At 50.0% G+C, this 24,195-nt stretch overlaps 1 protein-coding gene across 2 annotated transcripts; it reads left to right on the top strand.

Annotated features, from left to right (window-relative positions):
• The first annotated feature begins 48 nt into the window (after positions 1–48).
• Positions 49–18,507, top strand: BOK (BCL2 family apoptosis regulator BOK). Of its 2 annotated transcripts, none has more exons than XM_054074837.1 (5): positions 49–201; positions 1,286–1,664; positions 6,069–6,197; positions 13,375–13,538; positions 16,973–18,507. In XM_054074837.1, exons 2-5 carry the CDS (start codon positions 1,442–1,444, stop codon positions 16,991–16,993), a joined length of 537 nt encoding a protein of 178 aa, XP_053930812.1. In that variant the 5' UTR covers positions 49–201; positions 1,286–1,441; the 3' UTR covers positions 16,994–18,507. The 2 variants fall into 2 exon arrangements, with proteins under 2 accessions (XP_053930812.1, XP_009565998.1); XM_009567703.2 differs by having other exon boundaries at positions 50–201; positions 16,969–18,502.
• Positions 18,508–24,195: the final 5,688 nt, after the last annotated feature.

The raw sequence follows: 24,195 nt of genomic DNA, 5'->3' as shown, positions 1-24,195 counted from the left end.
TCAAACCCCTCCTCCCCGTTAGTTCATCTTCCTTAGAAGGCGAAGGGCAGCGCCGCCGCCGGGTCTCGAGGGGCGCGGGGCTCCCGTCCCGGTGTCTCCAGCCCGGTGTCCCCAGCCCGGTGCAGGCGATGTGCGGCTTCCAGAGACACGTGAGAGCGAACCCAGAAAGGAGACACTGATGGGGAGAGCGCAACGTGAGAGGTAAATGCATTTTTCCTTGGGAAAACCCCAAAGAAGTAAGTTTATTTCATTTGAGACTCGTTATTGTATGCAGATGCCTAAAACCGGGGCTGAAACGCGTTAGTGTCTGAATAAAGGCTTCGCTCTGACTTCAAAAGCAGCCAAGTCAGATCAGCAGATGAATTTGTGTGTCTCTGATGAGATTTTGATTCTTCTCTTTAGGCGTTCACACCTCAAAACTCTTCTAAAACCAGCTTTTCTGTTTTGCTCTCCTTGCTCTTGCTGGAGGTTTTTGAGAAGGTGTTCAGTGTTGCTTTTGGGGGGGAAAAAGAGTGGCAGAACCAAAACCTAAACTGAGGGTGTGGTGAGCTGTCTCCAGCGAGTTTCCAGTGCTCCCATACCCCTCTTCTTGCAATAGTGCCCCTGCTCTTGTGGTACTGGATCCCTGACCTACTGAGCTGGAATGTCTGCTGACATCTGGTTGAGCTTCTTGTAGCTGGTATTTGGGATTCTGGATTTTTTTTTCCAGTTTAATTGAAACAAGCCAAGCTTTGTCTTTGCATTCTATGGATGGTTTCCACGCTCTGACCGTCTAGGCTCTCTGATGAGCAATTCTAGGAGTGCTGAATCTGAACTAGAAAAGAAACACCTTGATAGCTCAAACCTGCAGCTCTTCTGTGGTTTGTGCTGCCGGTGGGGGTCAGAGTGGCTGCAGGACCTAACACTTTGTCCCATGTCTGTAAGATGCACCAAGACAGATGTCTTGCAAATATAATCATAGAATCATTTGTTTGAAAAGACCTTTGAGATCAGTCCAACTGTAGCCATCCACCACTAAACCGGATCCCTGAGCACCTCATCCACCCCTCTGTGAAACCCCTCCAGGGATGGGGACTCCACCACCTCCTGGGCAGCCTCTGCCAGGGCCCCAGAACCCTTTGGTGAAGGCATTTTTCCTGATGTCCAATCTCAACCTGCCCATGTGCAACATGAGGTCGTTTCATGCTGTCCTATTGCTTGTTACTACTGACTTTAACGTAAATTTAAGATGTAACACTTGGGTTTCTGATTTACTGCAATGCTTATAGATGCTTTTATTCACCAGGTAAAATGAAAAACCAGCCTTTTGAGAGTAGCTGCTTGGGGCTGTGAGAAACCAAGAGCCTGGAGGCTTGCTGCTCAGCTCCTGCAGGTTCTCATCTGAGGCATCGGGTCAGCCTTGCAGCAAGCGTGTGCTGAGGTGTGGGTTCTGCAGACAAGTATGGAAGTGCTACGTCGTTCCTCAGTCTTTGCTGCAGAGGTGATGGAGGTTTTTGACAGGTCTCCCACCGACAAGGAGCTTGTGTCTCAGGCCAAGGCTCTCTGCAGAGACTACATCAATTCGAGGCTGATTCGAGCCGGTGTCAGCTGGAGCAAACCTGAGCACAACGTGCCGGTGCCCGGCGGGAAGCTGGCCGAGGTGTCCACCATACTGCTGCGACTAGGTGAGTGCCCGCGGGAACGGGTGGGAGTTGAAAGTGTGTGGAGCGATTCCAAACAACCTCCTGGAACTGATGAGTACCAAGAGGCTTTTCATGTGATAATATCGAGGGGTTTTTTGGCTCTGCTTTGGGCATTTAGATTTGGTTTTGATGATCTTCCCTACTCCTTTGCTTGCATTCCCTGGGCCCTTGGAGGACTGCTCAGCACAGCCTTGCTGCAGAGCTACTGCTTCCTGAGGACTTGAGACAACTTCAAAGTATGATGCAGTCTGAGAGAGCCCAGCAACAAACTTATTTTATCTGCATCCAACTCCAGCTGTGTAACAGTTTGCACTGGAGTTTCAGTAGTCTTTCTCGGCTTGGTGCTGTGACAGGTCTTGCCGTGTTTTCACCAGACACAGGTGACGTGGCTGCCGTGACACAACCCAAGCTGGTAGAGCCCAGCTGCCTTGAGACTTGGGCTTCACCAGTGGCTCACCCAGCTGCAAGGACGTTTAATTTGGGGGTAGTTGCTTAGACCACACGTATTGGAGATTTTAGAAAAGCCAGTTTTCAATGGCAGGCTGACTGTTTAATTTTCCTTTGCCTACCTTTCTCATTCAGCAAGACATGAGTTCTCTTGCTTTGTGTGGGAGCAAGGAGGAGTTGGCTGATGTTGCCCAGCATACGTGGCCATTCGGTGCCCAAAGCAGCTGGACCTCACAGCTCAGTGGCTGCTGGGGCTGCAGCGGGAGGGATTGGAAGGCTCTGCCTGCAGGCTGCTGCAGGAAGCTCTGGAGCTGTGCTTGCACCACAACCACCTTCAAAATACCATTTGCCTGTCCTTTACTATAGGTTTTAGCCTCCTGCGTGGTCAAATCCAGCTGTTTGTGTTTTGCCATCTCGACACCCTCATTCCTGGAAGCTGCTCTCCACACCCCTCTTTGCCTGCCGGGTGGTGTATTAGTTCACATCTGGCTTGGGAACTACACTGCCATTTGCATCTAATTTAATTACACCCGAGTTCAGATAGGTCTGGTGAAGTAACGTTTAGCTGGGCCTAACCAACTCAGGACTGAGCTTCTCTCCCCACTTTCTCCTCTTTCTTTCTGTTTCTGTTTGATACTATCCTACATTTCTTCGTAAGGCATAGCTATGTTTCTTTTAACTAACTATTTTTTTCTTTCATTCATTCTTTTTTTTTACTTTTTTCTCTCCTATGCTGACTTTACTTCTATTTTTGTTTTCAGTGATTGTTTGGTGTTCGGGTTTTTTTTTGTTATTCTGTCAATCTCATTGCCTAATTGTTCTCCACTTCTTCTCTGCCTGGGTTGGGGGTTGAGATTTGTTTGCTTTCAACCAGATCTTCTGTGGGTGGCCAGGAGCACAGTAAAGGGCAAGCAGGTGGCAGACAGGATCTGAAGGCGTCTCCTGGATGACTCTCCTGTTACTTATTCATGTCCAGATGGAAAGATTTGGCTGATAGTCCCAGGCACTTGGCGCCTTCTCTGAGCAAATCAGTTTGGAGAAGCCCTGTGGTACCCATGCAACAAGAAGGGTGAGCAGTCCTCCTTATTAGGATGAACAGTTGTTCCTGAACTGTTTGTTCAGAGATGCCACCTGCCACACGACCTGTGACTTTCTTTTCCCCTTTGTGGCTACAAACCAGTACAAGGCCAAGTGGTACCACAGAATCACTGAATGTTTGGAGTCAGGAGGGACTTCAAAGCCCATCCAGTCCCACCCCTGCCATGGACAGGGACACCTCCCACTGGATCAGGGGCTCCAAGCCCCATCCAACCTGGCCTGGAACCCCTCCAGGGATGGGGCAGCCACCACTGCTCTGGGCACCCTGGGCCAGGGCCTCCCCACCCACACAGCAAAACATTTCTCCCTAAAGACCTCATCTCATCTCAATCTTCCCTCTTCCAGCTAAAAACCATTCCCTCTCCTCCTATCCCTGCCCTCCCTGATCAGGAGCCCCTCCCCAGCTTTCCTGGAGCCCTTTTCAGTGCTGGAAGCTGCTCTAAGTTCTCCCTGCAGCCTTCTCTTCTCCAGGCTGAACAACCCTGACTCTCTCAGCCTTTTCTCATGTGGGAGGTGCTCCAGCCCTCGGATCATCTCTGTGGCCTCCTCTGGACTGGCTCTAACATATCCATGTCCTTCCTGTGCTAAGCAGTGTAACAAGCCAGGCCAGTTTTTAATCCGCGCTAGTGCTGAGGAGCCTGTAGAGAAGCGAAGCTGGAGTGTTTCCTAGCCCTCTTGCATGTGCCAAGGCAGTAGAGTCTGAGGGACTGGCTGATGGGTCAGCAGAGGTGCTGGGCACAAGCGATGCAGTTACAAAGTCTTGGGGAGCTCAGTGAAGCTTAGAAGCTAATTAGTGTAATTAATGAGTCAGAGGTGGTAAAACCTAATGGTGTGGCCGCATGAAACAGCTCAGACCAGCCTGCTGTATGTGACAGAGGTCTGCTTTAGCCGAACTTGACTTTCCTGTGGCCAAGTCCAGCCAAGTGCGTTTTCACTGCTGCACAGAGCTTCTGCATGTGGGAATTGTCGTTGCTGCGCTGCTTGTTCCTCTGTGATTACTGGAGGAAGGAGAAGCACAGAAATTGCTCTAAATGTTGCACAGCGCACAGCTGGACATCTGAACATGGGCACTGAGGACTGCCACCAATGTGATGTGCTGCTGGAAAGGTCCTGAGGCTGCCCAGGCAGAGATTCTCTTCTTCCCCCAGCGCTCTTGCGTGTTCTGTGCCTTGCTGCAGGGCAGGGCTGGCTTTAGCAGCATAAGCCTCCAACCAAAACGGGTCCTGACCTCGTCCAGAGCCTGCAGGTACTGCTGTTCAAAGCTGTGACAGTGGCAGGCTACCAAGTGCTGATCCCTGCCTCCCGTGCCTGCCCCTCGGCCAGACACAGGCAGGGCTATCCCTGTTTCCTGGCATTTACAGGGAAGCCTGGGCTCTCCCTGTGAGGAGAAACCAGCTGTGGAGTGGTGTGAGTAATGTCACCTCTTATCAGGGTGGACCATGTGTTTCCTTTTCCTGTGGGATTGTGTGGGATCAGCCTGCATGCACAAAGGACCTGGAGAGCTAGTCTGGGATTCTGTAGAGCTGGGCTTTGCTAGTGCTGTGCTGAGAGCCAAGGACCAATTGGGTTCGGAAGCTAATGACTGTAACTTGCTCCTGTTTGGAGTGGCATTTTCCTTTTCAGTTCCCATCTCAATGAAATTCTTAGGAGGATCTGAAATAATTACTTCTGAAGTCTCTGATTGGGTCAAGTCATTTGGGTCTTGGAGTGGGATGTCAAGCCGTTGTCACAGCTCTCCTCTTCCCCTGGCTGCTCCAGAGCACCCTTGTGTGGGAGGGGGGCAGAGTGACCTTCTAAACCTAAAGGGAAGAAGCCCTTCCATGCACAAAAGGCCTTGGGTGCACGCCATGTGCATTGTGTAACACTCCTACAGCAGCCGTGCAACCCTCCGTAAACATTGGTGGTCACCTATAGAGAGATCAATCCATTGGAAGCTGGGCTTTAGTAATTCTACTCCTCAAAAATGGTCTGGTTTGCTACAGGGGAAAAGCTTTACTGCTGTTGCCCAAGCTCCTTAGCTCAAGAGTCTGGGAGGACGTTCTCTGCCTCTCCTTGGTATTTCCGTCTTGGTCTTCTAGCTAGCCTTGCACCTCCAACCACTTCCCACCTGGGAGAAAACAACCTGGAGGCGAAAGCATGTGTCTGTGTGCATTGGGAACCTTGTTGCTGAGGAGCCAGCCAAGCAAATGAACATCTCTTTAACCATTTGGAGGAGAGAGAACTCTGGATCATCCCTCAGTGCCCGTGTGAGCGTTAAATAGCTGAGCTGATAAGTCTGTTTGCTCAATTCACGCTGTGCAGATCTGGGTGGATCCTTGGCTTTCATCAGCCCTCCAACATTCTTGAGCTGCTCTCATCTCAAGGCTTTTTTGTACAAGTCTGGGATGTTGAGAAAGGGCATGTCTGTGAAAAGCTTACATCAATATTCATGCCTGCTTTGGCATCGCTTGTCTGAGGTCGTTCTGTGTTGGGGGAAAGAGGCAGCCTGGAAACATCATTTCTATCAGGGATTGCTGCAACCACACCACTGGTTAGAGGGCCACTGCCCATCCTCTCTCCTTGTAGGAGGCTCAGTCACAGGGGGTATTATTATTATATGGTGGGACTTGAAGATCTCAAAGATCTTTTTTCAACCTAAGGATTCGATGAAATCAGGGTGTGGGTGGCAGAGGGTTGCATCTCAATGCCCCTAAGCACTCTGCTGCCTGGTTAACATCAGGTGGAGCTGGGGTTAAATCTCTTTGGCTGGAGGAATATTTGGGGTGGCCCCAGTGGTAATTCCTACATGGTGAGAGCAGGACTTGGTGTTCCACGTGCTGACTCCTGACTGTTTGTTTCCAGGGGACGAGCTCGAATACATTCGCCCCAACGTCTATCGGAATATTGCCCGCCAATTGAACATTTCACTGCACTCGGAGACGGTGGTGACGGACGCCTTCCTGGCAGTCGCCGCACAGATTTTCACTGCAGGTACTGTGCCCTGACAGATATGCAGACAGGGCTGGGCAGAAAGGAGCAGGATGGAGCCACCTCTTAGGGAAGGCGTGTTTCTGGGATGACCTGCAAGGTGGGGCACGGTTTGTGAAAGGGCTGTGGGCAGTTTGGCAGCGTGCCCCGCTCTAACGATTTAATGAGAGCTCTGTTGTTCTGACAGGGAAATGCCCTGTTTTATTATATCCTCCTGGCAGGTTCTCGTTCATTCTAGAAGGCACCTCCTGCCCTTCCTCATTAGGAGGTGGTGTTACCTCATTGTACAGGGAGGTCGCTCATTCCAAGCTTCTTTGCTCACCGTTGGCAACTGGAGAAGATTCATTACATGGGAGTCTCCCTCGTTCCAGCTCACGCTGCTGATGCTAAGAGCCAGAACCAACTCATCACAAGGGAGTTCCTCTCCTTCTGGCTCCTTTCCCACCCCTGCAATAGCCAGATCCGCGATGGAGCCCGCTGCTTCCAGTCGTTTCTTCTCCGTTCTCAGTCTCTGAGAGACCGGAGTCTTGGCCCTCAAAGCTAGATCTTCTGGACAAGGTGGTGCTTTGAGCTGTCTCGCTACTGAGACATGAATGTTGTTCTTCTGTTTGGTCCTAGAGGTGATTGTCAAGAGCAAAGACAGGCTCCGTGCTGTGTTCCTGCAAGGGAAGCTTCCCCTGAAAACAGTCCCTGCCTGTGACTGGGAATGCAGCCTGTTGGAATCACGGGAAGAGAAAGGTTTTGCATAGAGATTTATGTCAGGCAAGTCTTGACACAGGTTTTCTGCAATGTCTTGTGTTGTCCATTGAAGCGGCAGTAGATGTTAGAGACTGGAAACAAAACAGAGACAGCCTCTTGCTCACAGTGTAGTGCCGCAAATACACTGGATCCATTGGCGTGGGAAGTGTCACAGTGACTCTTGTTACTTTGGGAGTAGTTGGTGCAGGATAAAAGTCCAGTTGTTATGCTTTCGCGTAGGGTTCCTACTCAAACCCTTTTTCTCTTCACCACAAGCTGTGCTGCTTTGGGTGTATCAACTGCCCGGGAACCACGGACAACCTGGAGGAGCCCTGTGCTCACATCCCGCACTTCAGACCTGTGGTGTGATGTGGTGGAGAGCCCAGATCCTCCCTGGAATCACACCAGTGGAAAAAACAGATCTCTGAAAGGGGCTGCTCAAGCAGGGCTCCTGGCAGGTCGGGCAGGGCAGAGTTACTCCCTGGATCAGGGAAACTGAAGCTGTGTCGTATGGAATTGGGTTCTGTAGCTAGTACTGCAGCCCTCGCCATCCTTTCGGAGCATGCCTGGAATGCAGATTGCCTCTGTGCTGGGCTGGCTTGGGAGGCCATATGGGCTCGGGAAACAAGAGCTGGGCAAGCGTGGCAGGAATGTCTGTGTGTGGCTGTGTTCACGGTGCCTTGTCTTGTCCCTTTGTGCTGAGCTTCACTTGCATCAAGGCTTGCAGAAAAACAAAAGGTCAAGTTGGCAGGCTCAGGTATTTGCATTGCAGGTAAGTAGGTCATCTTCTTAGACAACTCAAACTGCCTGCATTAGCACTGGCCCTCCTCCAAAGCTGAGGTGACACAGGGAATTAAGCCAGAAAGGTGGGTGGCTGCAGGCGGCATGGACTGTGCACGCTGCTGTGCTGCAGCAAGACGATGCCAGGGAGAAAGCTCTGCTGGCTTCCAGGCGTCGGGTTCTCACCAATGTATGTTGGCATATTCATTGAGAGCTGCAGTTTTTGGTGCTCTTCAACCTCTCAGCTCAGGAGTCAAGTGAAAAGTGTGAATGGTATAAAACATTTTAGTGAAAAGTAAAGATAGAAATTGTAACTCTTGATTCTAAACTTGGGGTTTTCAGGGTTGTAAGAACAGGATCTGGACTCAGCGCTTTGAGGCTGGCAATGCTAAAGGCTTGGGAATGCAGTGGAAGCCCAGGCTCTCATCTGGGAACACCATGCTGCACAAATGGCTGGCAGTGACTGGTGACACAGGGCAGATTCAAACCATCCTGATGCTCTGTATGCTCCAAATTTTATTCTTTCTCATCTCTGCCTCAGAGTATCTAACAGGATAACCTGTGAGTGTGAAGCTGGGGTTGTGTGTTCAATTGTTTTTATCAATTTGTTTTTGTAATTTCTCTTGCTAGAAGGCTGATGAGTGCTGGAGGGGGAGGAGTTGGCTGATTTTTAACATTCCTGGATCCCAACTGCAGTCTCAAGGCTCAGCATTTAATGCTAAATCCAGCAAATCAGAGTTGACTGTGGCAGCCAGACATTCATTCTGAATTTTTGTCATAGTTCAGAAGAAAGAGGCTCTTATTGTTCAAAGGTAATGAGAGGCTCAAGTGCAGTCAGAGTTTTCATGCCAATTACCAATGGCTAAAGCATCCCAGCCTGTTTTTCACTGCCCAGCTGATCAAGAAGGTATGTTTTCATGCCACCTGTTAGTTGTTCAGGGTGAGGAGAGCCCACCTGTGTGGAGACTGGTGCTGCAGAGCCCTGACCAGCTCTGGATATTGAAGAACCTGCAGCAGCGTCACCTCTGTGACGGTTCCACTGATTCTGGTGGGTGGTTCAAAGCCGCTCTGCGTCCATCAGGAGACTTTCCACTGACTGTAACAGGCTTTGGATTGGGGCCTGGCTGAGCTGGCATTTACATTAGCTATTTAAATAAATCCCAGAAGAAAGGGGTCACTTGGTGGAAAAACAGGAGAGGAAGAGGGATGTGCATTTTCATTTCCTAAAGGGAACAGTTTTCTCCAGTTGGTAAGAGCTGCTAGGTACGAGGGCTCCCTTAAATCTTTCATCCTGGTTTTGTATCTGTTCAGGTGCTCATCAGTTTTTAATCAAGAGTGCTTGGGCTGAAGTGGACCCTGTACAACAGGGATGCATGGTTGTTGGGCTCTAGGGAGAAAACACTTCCCCTTGCAGAAGGGAATGCTGTTGGAAATGCATCCCACTGCTTCCTCATCACTTAGGCCTTAGGAACTGAGCTTCCTGCCTCATAGAATGGTTTTGGTTGGAAAAGACCCTTGAGATCGAGTCTAACCATTGATCCAGCCCTGCTAAGTCTGCCACCAGACCGTGTCCCCAAGTACGGCATCTACTTGTCTTTTGAACCCCTCCAGGGATGGGGACTCCACCACCTCCCTGGGAGCCTCTGCCAATGCTTGACAGCCCTTTCAGTACAGAAATTCCTCACAATGTCCAACACTTTGTGCACTTCTTTCTTGGCTTCTTTCTCTCCACCAGAGGAAAGTATATTGTGCCCGACTGTATCCTCCCAGCTGCTGAAATGTAGCACTTGATCATGTTTCATTTAGGTCCGATTTGAAAGTTCGGCTTTGCCGAGTGGAGCAGAGGCAAGTTTGAGTCACCGTGGGTAGTGTGGTGCTCTGAGACTCTGCAGCCGTGTCTCGTGGCTTCTTGAGCTCTCCCCAGGGGCAGGCGAGCTGGTGTGCAGCCGGAGCAATTTCAAGAGCAGTTCTCTCCTGCTAATTCACTTTCCCCCGGGCTCAGCAGTGTTTACATACCTTTAGGTCTGTGACTGGCCTTGAGTCTGCAACTTGGATTTCTTATTTTTTTGAACGCCTTCTAAGCAGCTTTACCAGTTTTCCACAGCCTTTTGTTCCGTCTCTCTGAGCAGAAGTTTCGGAGCTTTCTCTGTTTTGATCGCTCTTTTCTAGACCAGTTTTCCATCCCTTCTTGTCGTTACCTCTTGCGTCTGCTACTCCACACAGTGGGAAGCTGTGAATAGATTGTTTCTTTTGGTGATGAGTGCCCGTGTCGCCCAGTCTGGATGGCAGCCAGACCTTCTGAGGAGTTTGCAGCAAGGCAATGCATCGTCTCTGCTCGTGTGCACTGCTCAGATGCAATTCCAGCTTATGCTGAGGGATGCATTGAGATGGCATCACCCTAACCCTGGCCTGGACATCACGAGGGGCAGAGGCATTGCCCTCTCAGTAGGTTGTGCTCCTCTGCCAAGGGAATCCTTGAGGAAGAACAGTTAATGGAGAGTGTGCTGAGGCCGGGCGGCTGCTGGAGCCCACCGAGGGCAGAGGGACCAGCCACAGGCATCGCCCGGCTTTGGCCTAGAGGTGGCTGTTCTTCCCTTGCTTCAGGGCTCCCCTACAGCATCTGGAGTGAACGAAAGTGTAAGCTGTGCCCTGTTGTCTCAGTGAGAATCCCAGGCAGCTGTCTGCCATCTTCTGTCTCCAGAATTGGCGAAAGATTTCCATGCAGAGACGTTGGGTGGGGATTTCCTCTCCCAACTCCTGCAGCCCAGCTCTGCCAGTTGGAGGAAAAGCAGATGGAAAGATTGGTTTGACCCTTATGGGATGCCCCGTAAAGAGGACAGTTATGGGAAGTGACCATTGATCCCCTCGCATCCATCACCACAACAAGCATCAGCTCACAACTTGCTCTCTTCTTGCTGTGCGCTGGGGGAACCCTTCACCGTGCACAAATCCTGCAGTAAGCACCACTGTGCAGCAATCTTGGCCAAGAAGCCGGAGCCGAAGGGCTTTCTTTCCATTCTCCATGGGAGAAGACACGTGGAATGATGTGTCCATAGAGCAAACTTCTTTCCTGTGTGTTAGGCAAACCGTGGGTCTACGGAGCCTCTCTCTTTCATAGGTTGTGGACATTCTTTTCTGCTGTTGGAAAGAGAAACCTGGGATTTAACCCAAGTCAATCAAGACTGTAGGTGTCTTTCTCTGCCAGGGTGGCTTCAGTGCCCTGTGTGTCCCAGTTCCTGCTGTGTAAATATCTCAAAGCTAAGGGTTTTCTTCAGATACTTAAAGAGCGCTGTCAGTAAAAGCTTGGGAATAAGCCAGTGAACTCTCCCCTGGAATCCTGGGTAACTTTGGTTCATGTAACTCAAGATGCAAGGAGCCACATTCCTGCAGGGATGGAGAACAGCGAGAACTGACTTGCACTAAAGCTGAGTAAAGCCAGCTGAGGCTCTGGTCCAGGAGATTGTGGTCAGCAACCCCTTAAAGCCTCTTTCGGGGGTGGAGAGGTACTGCCCTGCCACAGGGCAGCCTGTTTCTTGCCAGGAGAAGCCCTCTGTCTGGTGTTTTCTCCTGTGGTTTCATAGCCTCTTCCTGGCTCATTCTGCTGGCTGTCATGGTGACAGGCAATGTGAGAGAGACAGATAAATAATGTGAATACCACACAGCCAGTGAACTTCCTGAGCAACAGCTCGGGGGAAGGGGCACCACAGAGCCTGCTCAGAAAATAAAACCAGTAACAGCCCATGTAGATGTTAATAACTTCCTCTGATCTTGGTGATAGCGCTGGGGAAGGGCAAGGTCTCACAGGAGAGCTGCTGCTCTTCTGGTGCTACAGAGCCTCACCAAAGAGTTTGATCTTGCATCAGTCATGAGTGAAAAATGGCTTTTTTTGCAACACTGAATGTCATCCAGAGGGACCTGGACAAGCTGGAGAAATGGGGCTGTGTGAACCTCATGAGGTCAAGTGCAAGGTCCTGCACCTGGGTTGGGGCAATCCATGGTTTCAATTCAGGATGGGGGGTGACATGATTGAGAGCAGCCCAGTGGAGAAGGACTTGGGGTGCTGGGGGATGGGAAGCTCAGCATGAGCACTTGGAGCCCAGAAACCAACCGTGTCCCGGGCTGCATCCAAAGAAGTGCAGCCAGCAGGGCGAGGGAGGGGATTCTGCCCCTCTGCTCTGTGAGACCCCACCTGGAGCCTTGTGTCCAGTTCTGGAAGGACATGGAACTATTGGAATGATCGGAGAGCTGGAGCACCTCTGTTATGGGGACAGGCTGAGAGAGTTGGGGTTGTTCGGCCTGGAGAAGAGAAGGCTGAAGGGCTGTGTTTCCACCGCTCTGGTCCTGACAAAAGCCTGCAGAGGGACTGGTGACTGTGGTGTTTAGCCATGGAGAATTTGTACCCAGTGGTGTTGGCAAAGTGCAGGGGAGACTCGGGGAGATTGGCTGGCACCCAGAATTGAGCTCAACCGCTTATCGCGAGCACTAATAGGAAGATGACTGCTACTGGGACAACGTCCATGAAGCACGTGCTGCTGGCAGACCAGCTAGCAGGAAAGCTGTTTTCTGTGAGATTAGGTGATTGACTGACACACTGTCCCCTGCACTGCCTTGGGTGGATGGGATGGGCAGTGTTAAGTGTTGTAGGAAGAGTGCCCAAGTTGTAGAAGCTACTTGGTTTTCAGGTGGAGACTGAGACACACTCCTGACATCAAGCAGGACGCTAAACATCTTGGCCTTGTAGCTTTGCCTCCCTTTTTTGGTCTTGTCTTATGGTAGGGCTGACAAAAGATGCTTATCTCCTGTTGTGCTTTCTGAGTCACGTTGCAACAGTCTCCTCTGATCTAGGAAAAAAAAAAAACAGGAATGCTTTGTCTTAAGGATCTTTTAGAGTTGTTCTGGTCACAAAACCCTCATGTTGCTCAAACTTTGAATGTGATCACCTCCCATGCATGGCTGCAATTAATGGCAATACAAACCATGGTGGTGCACATCTTTTGAGTTGTGATTGTTCAGCCTGGAGAAGAGAAGGCCCAGGGGAGACCTTAGAGCAGCTTCCAGTGCTGAAAGGGGCTCTAGAAAAGCTGGGGAGGGGCTCTGGATCAGGGAGGGCAGGGATGGGACAAGGGGGAATGGCTTTAAATTGTAAGGGGAAGATTTAGATGAGACATTAGGAAGTTATTCTTCATGATGAGGGTGGGGAGGCACTTGAATAGGTTGCCCAGGGAAGCTGTGGCTGCCCCCTCCCTGGAGGTGTTCAAGGCCAGGTTGGATGTGGCCTTGAGGAACCCGATCCAGTGGGAGGTGTCCCTGCCCATGGGAACTGGATGGGCTTTAAGGTCCCTTCCAACCCAAACCATTCCATGATTCTATGATCTTCTCTGTTTCGATGATGCCTTTGGACTGCTTTCTCTAAAGCGGTGCCCCGCTGCTGAGATCAGGTGCCCAGGTCAGATCATTTAATTCTGCTGCTCCAGATGGAAACTTTTCTCTAGCCCTCGTCCCCTGGTATTTATTTTTCCCCAGTGGTGGAACATTTACATTACTGTGGCTGCACCTGAGCTCAGAGCTGGGCAAATATAACGAAGGAAACTGCCTTCCTTTGATTGTTCAAGACTGAGCTCTACGTGTGTGTAAATCTGAATGACCTTTCTTCTTTTTATAGGCATAACATGGGGCAAGGTGGTGTCTCTCTACGCCGTGGCGGCTGGGCTGGCGGTGGACTGTGTGCGGCACGCACAGCCAGCCATGGTTCACACCATCGTGGACTGCCTGGGAGAGTTTGTCCGCAAGACCTTGGTGACATGGCTGAAAAGAAGAGGAGGCTGGGTAAGAGATGCTATCTAATCAAGGTCACTTTCACACACGTAGATCAGAAAATATTCCAGTTAATGAAAATGAGAGTCCCTCCACTGCAGCTTTATGCAGAAAAAGCCTTAAGCTTTATGAGGAACTGCTGAGGGAGCTGAGGTTCCAGGTCTTTGCTTATTTTTGTGGTCCTCCTCTGGACTTGCTCTAACAGCTCCATGTCCTTCCTGTGCTGAGAGCTCCAGAACTGGACTCGGGGCTCCAGGTGCATATCACCAGAGCAGAGCAGAGGGGCAGAATCCCCTCCCTCCCTGCTGGCCACGCTGCTTCTCTGCGAGGCTGGTCTCATTCTCTTCATCCCTGCCCTCTCTAAAACTGTGTGACCTTGAGGCCAGCTGGGTCAGAGAACTGTTTAGTCGGGATGAAAAATAACCTTTGATTTGAATGCCCTGAATGGTTTCATTTTGCATCGGCTCAAAAAATTGTGCCGAGGGTTGAAGAGGATGTCCTGTGAAACGTGACTGATTAAACATCTCAGTTCCTGCCTGTGAAATCCCTGCCTCACTCTCGTTTGAGGCTTTCACTGAGTACCTGTAGAGCTGGTTGAAATATATTCTTTGAAACAATTTTTCCTTTGGAAAAAGTCCAGTTTCATTACAATCAAAATGTTGCGCAGGAATGTGTTTCCTCCTGGTCTCCAACTAATTTTTTTCCTTGTTTTGGGAAAACACTCATGTTCTGATAAGTTAGCATCTTGTTTTAATTTTTGTATTACATTATTGGAGTTCAGAACAGGGTGTTTTGAGAGTTCTAAAGGGATATTTTTGGAAAGTTTGTTGCATTGCAAACAAGCCGCAAGCCCCATCCCCAAACTAGCAGTGGTTCTTTGCAGCTGAGGAGATAAACACTGCCAATCCCTCCTTGGATGGCCAGCACGTTTCTGCTGGAGTCGCTGAACCGATGCTCTCAGGATCTTGCCCTAAGAAAGGGAATCCAATCTTGCTGCCCCTGGTCAAGCAAAACCACTGTAAGAGCTGCTGGGCTGTACTGATTACAACCTGTCTCTGCTCCCTCACCAGTAAGTCTGGGCTGCACCAAGGAGATATTTTTTTCCTCTAGAAATGAATGATCCCGTCAGTCTGGAGAAAGGCAGCTGATCCTCTTGCCTTCTCATGCTGTGCTTCTCTGAGTGTTCTTCTTGATCCTGGCACTTCAGCATGGAATCTCCCAGCCTTGTTCACAAATGGGTCAGGAAAAACAGCTCAGTAGTGAGGGCCCTTTCTGCTGCCCGACGCAGCTGGTGGTTAGCTTGCCTTGGCGTGGGGTTCTTCTTTCCCCTGTGCCCTTGGCCCATGTCTTTTACACGTGGGCTCAGGCTGGAGCTGCCAAGAGGAACCACCTGCTCCAAGCAGTTTTGGAGAAGCTGCTGTGGACACCTTGGAAAGGAATTGGAAAGTCTCCACTCAGCAGCAGGTTCCCATACTGCTTCCACCAAAGCCCAAAACAAACCTCTTAGGAGAAACTAGAAATATTTAACCCTTTGAGGCATCATCTCTCCCTGGGGAGAGCTTACAGCCTCAGTGGTGCCTTTACCTTAGATCAGAAAGATTATTTTTTTTTAGCAGCTGCTATGTACATTTGCTACAAAGAAGAGAATTCAACCTGAACTCATATGAATAATTAACAGGCAAAGACCAAACTGCCATTGCAGCAGTTTATTGATGCCTCACGAGGATCAAGGACCTGCTTTATTAAGTAGCTTGGAAATTTTTGATTTCCAGTGCCTTATCAGGTGTGCTTTATTTGGATAACAATAGCTAAGGCGATTGTTAAACCGCTGAGCAATTGGGTTTATCTAAGCAAGCACCACGTGCATTTGTAGGTGCTCTTGACTGCAGCTCCTGCTGATTGCCACCGGGAGGTCGTTGTCTTTGGTAGGGCATAGAGCAGGTGGAAGGAGTTAACACCTCAGCTGGAAGTTGACCCTCTGCAGCTATAATCCATGTGGTGTGCATATTTGGGGCTTTTACAGGTTCACACGAGGCACTAAAGCCCTTCAGAGCTTAGCTTTCTTATCAATCAGCTCCCCTAGCATCTGCTCTTGTGTTCATACAGGTACTTGCATGTCATGACTTCTCTTGACTAAAGAGAAAGCTTGAACACAACTATGGTTTAGGGATGTGCTGGGTCCTTAAAACTGAATCAGTTCAACTTTTTAAAAACACAAATAAGGTGAATGGCTTGGAGCCCCTGATCCAGTGGGAGGTGACCTGGCCCATGGCGGAGGGGCTGGAACTGGATGAGCTTTGAGATCTCTTCTGACCCAAACCATTCTGATTCTATTTTTGGGGTATTCAGCAGCTTTTGCAACTTTACAAAGGGAGCATCTCTGGGTTGAGAGTCTGACTTCCCTCTGCCTGATCAATGAGAGACTTGTGTCAAAGCCAAACTTAGAAGACTGCTGAGCTAAGCTTGTTTTAAAAAAAAAAAAAAAAGGCTTTGGGGGCTGATGAATGTTTGCCTTCTTTGTGACCCAATTCTTGGTCATATTTGCCACGCAAAAGCCATTTCTCAATCCCACGTTAAGTTCATGTGCTAGCGATGCACCCTCTGCTGCACAACTCCAGCCCATGGCTTCTTGGGCTCAGCTGAAGTTTAACCCCAAACTCAATATAATTGCTGCCAGAACTTTGTTTCCCTTTGTTTCCACCAGAAGATGCAATTTTCTATCTAATTCTGTCCCCTTTGCTTTGCCCTCCAGATATTTTCCACTTTCTCCTGCCAATGCCAGCTGAGATCCTGTTGTCATGAATCTGCTGGATTGTTGTTATTTTTGATTCATTGCAGGCCAGCTTCTCTTCTTGTTAATACCTGAAACTAGCTGCCCAAGAGATCTTTAAATCTGGCCCACGCGTCTGGGAGGCATCTCTGCCAGCGTACATATTTCCACAAACAAGGCTTGCATTGCTTTAGGTTTCAGTGGGGGGTTGGCTTGCTTGAATGGATTCCAAATAGAACATTAAGGCAAGAGGAAAAGTGCAAGCAACTGGAGCTGATATTAAGCAGGACAACCTCTGGGAAGCATCTTACTTCACAGAAAAGGATGAGAGTGCTGATATTGCCAAGGCTTCCTGGTTCTTTTCAGAAGGGGAAGAAAGTTTATTTAGCTTTTCAAAATGGAAAATGCTTGATAATCTTCCTGTAGTGTTTCTTCCCCCAGGTGGCTGAAAATGGGGATGCTTTGCCTTGTTGGTGCAAAAGGAAGACAGTGCATTTCACAGCGAGCCTGATTTAATAACTTGCAGGGTGTGGAAGTGCCAGAGCAAGCATCTGTGGCTGCTGAGAGAGTGGCAAAGCGGTTCTTTGGCAGCAGTGCCGCAGGGCGAGCCGGCGGTGGTGGCTGATGTGGTTCTGAGCATCTCTCTGATGATCTCTGTTCCCTCCTCTTTAGGCAGACATCACAAAGTGTGTGGTGAATACCGACCCCAGCCTTCGCTCCCACTGGCTCGTGGCTGCTCTCTGCAGCTTTGGTCACTTCCTCAAGGCGATCTTCTTCGTCCTGCTGCCTGAGAGATGAAGCTGAGTTGCCGACTGCAGTCCCCTACCCCGTCTCCTCCCCCGCTCCAGAAGCAGTGGTAACGGCAATCTCTGAAGAGGAGGAAGAGAAGATCTGGGATGAAGCATAGGCTTGTTCTCCTCTCCCTTTGGCCGGGAGCAGATGATCAACCGATCTGCTTTTTGCAGCCCCAGGAGCTTCTCTCACCATTCATCCTCTCCAGAGTCTCATTTCCCTGGGTGACGTGTGTGGGGGCTGGATGTGTCCTGTCTCTGGGTACGCTGATCGCAGCTGTGCGCAGCGTGGGCTGCGAGGCATCCGTTCCCGATGGTTGTGTTGCATGCTTATCCTAGTGCCAGGTAGAGGGGAAGAGGAAGGGAGTATTATTTGAAATGGGGTAGAAAATCTGAGTCCCCTTTCAGTCCTCCAACTCACCCTGGCATTGGTCCTTTGTTACATTTGTGCTTGAGTTCCACCTCCTCGTTTCTACCTAACCCTGACTTGCTGGGCTCTGCGCACAGCGTGGTGGAGGGGGTAGTGCAACTGTGGGGTTTTAATGTGGTAAAACCAAAGGGACTGTTGTCAGATGCTTCTCCCTGACATATCTTAGACATCAGACCGAACGTCTGAGGGGGCAGGACTTGAGGGCAGTCGCATGGGATGCAGTTTGCACATGTGTTTCATTGACTCCTCTTACTGTGCTCGCACGCCGTTTCAAACAGGAGAGCGAGGGGTCATGCCTGCAAGCAACAACCCGGGATTGAATTTCATAATGGAGCAAAATGTTTTCTCCACTGAGAATTAGAGCGAAGCCTGGAAGCAGGAAAGGCTGGGGAGCATGGGCAGGAATTGGGGAAACAGTAAGTGAGGTGTCTGGTGTTATGAAGGGGGAAAGCTGTGTCCAGAGTAGATGATTTACGTTTCTCCTTTCATGTTTTCTGAACTAGAACTCACAGTCGTCTTCGTGGCAAACAATAAAAGAAAATAGGTGGTGTTTCACTATTGCAAAGGGTATTGTGTTTGTTTCCAGAGTTAAAAATTCCAAAAAAGGCCAGAACGGCACTGAGATGGATACTCTGGCAATGCTAAAAATACTTCAGCTTTTCCCCTGGTGGAACGTGTTAACGTGTTAAAACTACAACTCCCCCGGTTCCTGCTAGGAATTTAACCCCTGTTCTTGCTGTGTTGGAAACACACTGTTTTCACTGCAGAAGTGAAGTCTTGCTGCTGGTGGCAGCCGTGGAGCCTTTTCTCTGTCAGAGCTTCGCAGGAGCCACCCTGCTCGATGCCTCACTCCCGAGAGCCTGGCGTCGAGAAGAAACACTGTTCTCAATTAAGAACACGTGGCACCACAGGAGGTTTTGCTGGCTGATTTTTCTTGTCCTGCTTTCCCTCCCCTCCCCTGTGTGTAGAGGGACTTTACCGTTTCCATGCCAAAGTTACCAGTGGGTTTGAGAACTAAGCAAAGCCTTTACTTTTGATTATATCTGTGTGGCAGGGCTCTGACCAGCAGAACCCTCAGCAGAGGACGTGCAGGAAGCTGTACCCTTTCATGGTCCAACTTCTGACTGGTCTGCCCTTTTGTACTTCTGCTGATGCCTGGACATACGAGTACTTGGTTCAGTGTCACCTGCAGCACAGCAGCCCCAGGGAAGAGTGCTCTACCAGCTCCGTCTGCTACTATTTTGTAGAATTCTGGAATGGTTTGGGTTGGAAGGGACCTCAAAGCCCATCCAGTCCCACCCCGGCCATGGGCAGGGACACCTCCCACTGGATCAGGGGCTCCAAGCCCCATCCAACCTGGCCTGGAACCCCTCCAGGGATGGGGCAGCACCACTGCTCTGGGCACCCTGGGCCAGGGCCTCCCCATCCTCACAGAAAACATTTCTCTCTAAGATCTCATCTCAATTTCCCCTCTTTCAGCTGAAAGCCGTTCCCCTTGTCCCATCCCTGCCCTCCCTGATCCAGAGCCCCTCCCCAGCTTTCCTGGAGCCCTTTCAGCACTGGAAGCTGCTCTAAGGTCTCCCTACAGCCTTCTCCTCTCCAGGCTGAACAACCCCAACTCTCTCAACCTGTCCTCATACAGGAGCTGCTCCAGCCCTCGGATCATCTCTGGACTTGCATCAACATACCCATGTTCTTCCTGTTCTTCCTCTTTTTCAGTACTAAAGTAATCCTTGTGGACCAAACCCCTTAAGACAACCTCCCCATCCCTACTCCCCCCCCCAAAAAAAACACTCCCCGAGAAGGAGAAAGCCCGTACTGAAGCCGTGTGCTGCCTTTGACAGTGTGTAGGCAGGACTTTGGCTATGGAATTAGAAGTTGGGGGGGTTATACTGACAAAAGCTGATCCTGCCCTGAGGTTGGTGCATTTTTGTGTGTGTGGTTCTCCAAATTAAAACCAAATGACCAAAGGAATATATCTATTTTTTATTTTTCCTGACATGTTATATCAGCATTGGGGGTTTTGCTGACATTTCTCCAACTTGGGATTATCTTCCTTAGTTTCCTGATAGCTCTGGCTATGGAAACATAGACCAGGTATAGCAGACGTGGTGAATTAAACCAGTCACGCTTTGAGCAGCACAGAGAGGATCCCTGCAGATTTGCAATAGATGGAGCGAAAGCAGCGCAGTTCATTGCCGGGGATGCTGCTGTGTTGACTTAAAGGAGCTTATGGAAAAGTACCCTTTGGATTTCTGGAAATACCCTGGTTGCGTGCAGACTTTGGCTTGGACAGCTTCGCACCTCGTAAAGTCCAGCTTGCCTTATCACGCCTGGTGTTTTATAAAGTGTGTGTGAGTTAATGGGGTTAGCGCAGCCGAAACTGGGACTGGCAAGAACTTTCACTGTCGGAGGCTGCGCAGGAGGTGGTGGAGTCCCCATCCCTGGGGGGGTTTCACAGACGGGTGGATGAGGTGCTCAGGGATCTGGTTCAGTAGTGGACAGGGACAGTCGGACTCGATGAACTCAAAGGTCTTTTCCAACCAAACGATTCTGTGATTCTCAACTTCAATGTTGTTTTGGAATGTAATATTTAAGGCTATAACTGCTTTTTTAGTAAATGAAAAGGAACACAAAGAGTTAAACGCACCAATTAAGTGGCTTTAACGAAAAGATCATAAGCCAAATAAAGCAGCATTGCAGGAAAGGAATGTGTGTGGGTGGGAAGGGGGTTACACAGGCAGGCAGACAAAGACTCGGTCTGGAAGCTGCTGATAATGAAGAGGTGGTGGAGCTCCACACAAAGAGGTTTCGGACTTCTGGCTTTTACCTTTCTTGTTGCATTTGTGTACATACAGTGTGATGCTCAGTGTGCACTTAGTGTTAAACTGGGATGGTCCTTTTACTACTAAACATAAGGAAGAATTTCTTCACTATGAGGGTGGTGAGGCCCTGGCCCAGGGTGCCCAGAGCAGTGGGGGCTGCCCCATCCCTGGAGGGGTTCCAGGCCAGGTTGGATGGGGCTTGGAGCCCCTGATCCAGTGGGAGGTGTCCCTGCCCATGGCAGGGGTGGGACTGGATGGGTTTTAAGGTCCCTTCCAACTCAAACTATTCTATGAGTCTACCCTTCTCACTCCTGCAATAACAGTCTTAGGACTGTGTCTTACAGTTTAGCTGTTAAAGAAAATCAAGAATGTAAGTACTGAGGTTGGTACTATTATTTGAAAGCCTGTCTGTTGTCCATCTTCCAGCACCACAAACTGAACGCCCCAACACCAGCCATCTTGCAGGTTTTTTCCCCACAGTGTTCCCAGTGAGCTTCAGCACTCCTTTGGTCACAAGAACTTGTTCCAGTAAGGATTATCGTTCTCCTGGCACTGTTTTTCATTCTCGGCTTCTTTGTAATAGACCCGTGTTCAGTCAATGGAAATACTTGCTTTATCAGAAAGGTAAGGAACAGAAAAGCCGTCTTGGCCTGGGTATTTCAATGGCAAGCATTTGAGCAATGCTTATCATGTCCTAGACGTGACATTGCTTCAACCACAGCCTTACTTATGCCTCTCCCTTGTCAAACATTGCCGGTAGGTTCATCTCTTTCAAAGCACCTGGAGAAATAGAAGTCACCTCAGTCTCGCAGCAGATGTCACTGTGGTTGGAAGGAACTTTAAAGATCACCCAGTTCCAACCCCTGCGATGGGCAGGGACACCTCCCACTGGCTCAGGCTGCCCAAGGGACATCCAACCTGGCCTTGAACCCCTCCAGGGATGGGGCAGCCACCGCTGCTCTGGGCAACCTGGGCCAGGGCCTCACCACTTATGATGAAGAAATTCCTCCTTATGTGCAGTCTAAATCTGCCTGTCTCTAGTTTATACCCATTGCCCCTTGTCCTATCACTACAAGCCTTTGGAAAAAGTCCCTCTCCAACTTTCTTGTAGCCCCTTCAGGTACTGGAAGGTCGCTATAAGGTCTCCTTGGTGCCTTCTCTTCTCCAGGCTGAACAAGCCCAACTCTCTCAGCTCGTCCTAGTATGGGAGGTGCTCCAGCCTTCGGATCATCCTTGTAGCCTCCTCTGGACCTGTTCCAAAAGTTCCATCTCCTTATGCTGAGGATTCCAGAACTGGACACAGGACTCCAGACGAGGTCTCACAAGAAAGGAGTAGAGGGGCAGAATCCCCTCCCTCGCTGCTGGCCATGCTGCTCTGGATGCAGCCCAGGACACGGGTGGTTTCTGGGCTGTGAGCACACGTTGCCGGCTCATGTTGACCTTCTCATCCCTAACACCCCAAGTCCTTCTCCTCAGGGCTGCTCTCAGTCACATCATCCCCCAGCCTGGATTAAAACTGTGGATTGCTCTGACCCAGGTGTAGGACCTTGCACTTGGCCTTGTTGAACCTCATGAGGTGAAGCCCTTAGTTTGTCAGCCTTGCATCAGCCTGCTGCACTGCAGTATGGAACAATCGCATTGAGGAGCGACAGAGAGGTTTCCTGGCAAACTGCGATACCAAACTTCCTCGTTTTCAAACTCGTTTTGACCCTGAGAAAAAGTTTTGCTGATTTTTTTTTTTAACTATTTTCCTTTTAATGTCTGCAAGCGGGTGTTTTAATACACAATTAAACTGAACATAAAGCAGGTTTCGAGCCCCTTTCTGAAAAGATCAGGCCCCCAAGGCATTCCAGCAGCTTTGCCAAGAGCCTTTAAATGTGCCTCTCATCAGTGCTCCTTAAATTTCTTTACTGTTGTTGTTTTCTTTAAGTCTAGTATTTTGAATTGTTATAGGCATAAATTTACCGCAGATTAATTATCCTCTTAGGGCAACATGAAAACAATGCATGCTACTAAATTAAAGACAAGAAAACAGTAATTTAATGTACTGCTGGCAGGGTCTATGCATTTCCTCTATGCAAGAGTTTGACAGATGGAGTTTAAATACTCCCTCAGAAAAGCCTGTAACCTTTAACTCTAAACATTTTGACCCAGTGGGATTATGAGCCCCTCGCACAGCTAAACAGAGCGATCCTTGGTTGAACTTTACACCGTCACCCAGGACCTGGAAGCGCATTTCGCGTTCGAGCAGAGGCTGTGGGAAATGGAAACGCTCCTGGGTCAATCGCACAGCACGCAGTCCATCTCCAGGCAAGGTCAGATGAAGAAAAGCTTCCCTTCCCACAGGAAAAAAAGAAAGTGTTGAGAAGGGAATTTCCAGCTTCCTTACAAGCCTATTTCAGAGCTTTAGCTTAGCAGGAACTTCATCTCTTTTCTCTGCCCACAGACCAGCAGACAGCACCGGTCTTCTCCATCACTGCGGGAAGACTTCATGATGTATCTCTTCTTATATCAAACTCTGAATTATGAAGCTAAGCTCAGAAAATGAGCACTGAAGAGCTCAATCCTCAGTTTTAAATGTGCACTTTTGACCCTGTCTCATGATCTTCACACTCTTGTTAAGATCTGCATTTCAGCAAGATAAGATGTGTCCTCTACCTCCCCGACGGAACGTGACTTGCGCTGGGCTTGATCTTGAGCCTCCTTCAGTCAACTAAAGGGCGACTGGTTTGGACTTTGGAGGACTATGGGAGGGATCTTCGCTGCCACTAATCCGGTGGGAGGCAGGACTGGCTGCTTGGCAGGATCAGGCCCTGCTCGCTCTGTCCTGCGGCACAAGATCTCCCCTCACTTGCAGGAGAGGAGCTGGAGTTCCCATAGCCAGTGACTGCAACGCTGATCCATTCTCGTGATGCTCTGTTACGCTCCAGGGAACGTAAAGCCACCCAAAAGTTGAACTGGAAGCCCTCTCAGCATCAGGGTGTCACCTTTTTGTGTGACTTTGAGCTGTGCACTGGCTGCCGCGGGGACAGTATGTTCCCGTTTCCCACCGGAACCGAGCCTGGGATTTCTGGTAATTTAAGAAGGGGATTAACACACCCTCTCCCCCTCAACAGACTTTTGGTTTGATCTCGTTGGCGCTTCAAAGGAATAATGAAATCCCTGGTTGGCTGCTAGAGCAGACTGTGCTCTCAGCTCCTCAGCCAGGAGACTGCTGTGCCCGAGCCTGGGCAGCTTCTGCGGGCAGAGCCCCTCACTGCGCTCTCAGGCGCTCCCCCTCAGTGCCTGAGGTGTTTCACACTTTACACAAGGGCCTGGAGTGATAGGACAAGGAGGGATGGCTTTAAATTGGAAGGGGGACAGTTTAGATGAGACATTAGGAAGAAATTCTTCATGCTGAGGGTGGGGAGGCCCTGGCCCAGGGTGCCCAGAGCAGTGGTGGCTGCCCCATCCCTGGAGGGGTTCCAGGCCAGGTTGGATGGGGCTTGGAGCCCCTGATCCAGTGGGAGGTGTCCCTGCCCATGGCAGGGGGTGTGGAACTAAATGATCTTTAAGGTCCCTTCCAACCCAAACCATTCTATGATTCTAAGAGCCTGCACTTGAGCCTGAGGCTGTGCCTGCAGCCAGGCGACGTTCAGCGCCAGGGTGGGAAGGAAGAGCGCTGCCATCCATCGAGAGGGCTTGGCCCTCATGGCCACCCCTCCTGTGGGGCAGGCTGCAAGCCTGTCTGTGCTGCACAAGGATTCAGGATGGCCTGACCCTGCCCTCTTGGGTCACCAGCAGGTCCAGGAGGTGATTCTCCCTCTGTACTCAGCACTGGTGAGACCGCACCTTGAATACTGTGTTCAGTTCT

Source organism: Cuculus canorus, chromosome 9, assembly GCF_017976375.1.
Source record: "Cuculus canorus isolate bCucCan1 chromosome 9, bCucCan1.pri, whole genome shotgun sequence".
In the NCBI taxonomy this organism is placed as follows: domain Eukaryota; kingdom Metazoa; phylum Chordata; class Aves; order Cuculiformes; family Cuculidae; genus Cuculus; species Cuculus canorus.
The sequence above is the reverse complement of the archived record's forward strand: the minus strand, read 5'-3'. Positions and strand labels throughout refer to the sequence as shown.

Bases quoted from the DNA above. Each gene is read 5' to 3' on its own strand.
- BOK (XM_009567703.2), top strand. From the start codon at position 1,442: ATGGAAGTGCTACGTCGTTCCTCAGTCTTTGCTGCAGAGGTGATGGAG. The intron at 6,198-13,374 runs GTACTGTGCCCT...TTCTTTTTATAG, and splicing joins CGCACAGATTTTCACTGCAG to GCATAACATGGGGCAAGGTG. The intron at 13,539-16,968 runs GTAAGAGATGCT...CCTCCTCTTTAG, and splicing joins TGAAAAGAAGAGGAGGCTGG to GCAGACATCACAAAGTGTGT.